This window comes from Colletotrichum fructicola (assembly GCF_000319635.2).
Source record: "Colletotrichum fructicola Nara gc5 chromosome Unknown KSG_Nara_v1_contig10, whole genome shotgun sequence".
Classification (NCBI taxonomy): Eukaryota; Fungi; Ascomycota; class Sordariomycetes; order Glomerellales; family Glomerellaceae; genus Colletotrichum; species Colletotrichum fructicola.
The window spans coordinates 371,514-373,626 of NW_027094060.1; the positions used below are offsets into that span (position 1 = coordinate 371,514).

Consider the following 2,113-nt stretch of genomic DNA (forward strand, 5'->3'; position numbering starts at 1 on the left):
ATGATGGCCAAGTATGGCATCCAAGAGGGGGACCTATACAATTTCGACGAAACCGGCTTCATGATGGGCATGATCACCGCGTCAATGGTGGTAACACGCGCTGATCGACGCGACAAAGCAGAGTCTGTCCAGCCTGGCAACCGTGAATGGGCTACAGTCATCGAATGTATCAATTCGGGCGGGTGGTGCATCCCTCCGTTCGTGATCGTTAAGGGCGTATATCACCTTGCTAGTTGGACCACGGAATCAGGTTTTCCGGGCAACTGGGTGATCAAACCCACTGCTAATGGATGGACGGACAATCAGACGGGTCTTGACTGGATTAAACACTTCGACAAACACACTAAGAACCGAACGAAGGGCGTCTACCGGATGCTTATTATCGACGGCCACGAGAGCCATTTGTCGGCCGAATTCGACGATTACTGCAAGCAGAACAATATTATAACCGTCAGTATGCCTGCACATTCATCGCATCTACTACAGCCATTAGATATTGCCCTTTATTCGCCTTTAAAACGCGCATACGGTGATGAAATCAACCTATTCATCAGAGCCTCCATAAATCACATCACCAAGTCTGAGTTCTTTATTGCCTTCCACCAGGCCCACAACAAGGTTTTTGATGAGGAAAACATCAGGTCTGCTTTCCAAGGCGCTGGAATTTCACCATGGGACCCAGACCATGTCATCAAAAAGCTTGATGTGCATTTACGGACGCCTACACCTCTTATAGCCAACCCTTCAACACCACCACCTTGGCAGTCGCAAACGCCCTCTAACCCACAACAAACCGTCTCACAGTCCAGCTTTATCAAAAGTCGCATCTCTGCTCATCAAGGAAGCTTACCGACACCAGTTATTGCTGCAGTTGAGCAATTGTCAAAGGGTGCGCAGGCAATGGCGCACTCAATCACTATTTTGACTGATCGGCTTCGTACCCTTGAGGATGCGAATGTAGCACTTGCTAAGCGCCGGAGGGCTAAAAGAACGCGGGTCCAGCTTGGAGGGGCACTTAGTATAGAGGAATCTCAGGTTTTGCCTTGAAGGGAAACAAAAAGGGAAACGTCCAGCACCTCAAGAGGACGACGAGGGGGGTCCATCAAAGAGAGCCCAGCCAGCTCGGAGACGCTGTGGTATGTGTGGTGAGACTGGGCATAACGCGCGAACCTGTTCCAAAGATGTCGAACCCTCAGGAGATTCTGATAGCGACAACTAATAGTTGATTTAATGCGTTGTGGTTGAGAAATACTAGATGTTGTTGTGTACGTGGGAGAAAAACGTCCGGCTGACTGGTCCGGCCGGCTGACTGATGAACCACGTTAATTATAATAAAATAATAGGGAAAAAGTAAGTAATAATACATAAAAAGTATTATTTATAGAAGTTAAATAAATAGTAACTAAATATATATAAGTTAATAATTAATAAAGATTTAGATCTAATTAACTTATGAAATAAATAAACTAAAAGTATACTAAAATATAGCTATAATAATAATAAGTTAGTTAAATAATATTATAAAAAATTAAGTAATTTATTACTATATAAGTTAATAAGAACAAGAAAAACTAAAAATAAATTAAAAATAAAGAATTATATTATTATATTATTTATTTATAAAGTATAGTATAATTAGTAGTCCAAATTAATAAAGTTTTTAAGTCTATTTTAGCTTATACTAAACTTATATTTATATAAAGACTAGAAGGGGGGGTATATATTATAAACTATACTTACTTATTATATCTAAGTAATACTATAGATTTATAGGAATTATATTTTTAATAACTATATTTACTTAATAAGTACTTTATACTTTTTTTCCCTCTATATAAAGAATATTTTAGAAACCTCCCTTTTTTAGCTTAGATTACTATAATTAAAGCACCCCTAAGTTAAAAAAATTAAAGGCTAGCCTCTTATAGTATTTAGGTATTTTTAAGAGGTTTTGCACTTAGAGAAGAGTATTTAGTATAATTAATAAGTTTTCTCTCTTACTTTATTATATTATACTATTAGCTTATTATATATTTTAACGCTATATAGCGTAAGTAAAACACTAGATAGATAATAAGTGAAACCTACTAGTCCTACCCCCTAGGTAGACTTC

The 2,113-nt window shown here is 38.3% G+C and overlaps 1 protein-coding gene across 1 annotated transcript; it reads left to right on the forward strand.

Moving 5' to 3' along the window:
- Positions 1-1,047, forward strand: POGZ-2 (Pogo transposable element with ZNF domain; the record flags this gene model as incomplete). The annotated part of the gene is made up of 2 exons (XM_032020609.2): positions 1-820; positions 872-1,047. The coding sequence occupies 2 exons, from the start codon at positions 1-3 to the stop codon at positions 1,045-1,047; spliced, it is 996 nt and encodes a 331-aa protein (XP_031882429.2).
- Positions 1,048-2,113: the final 1,066 nt, after the last annotated feature.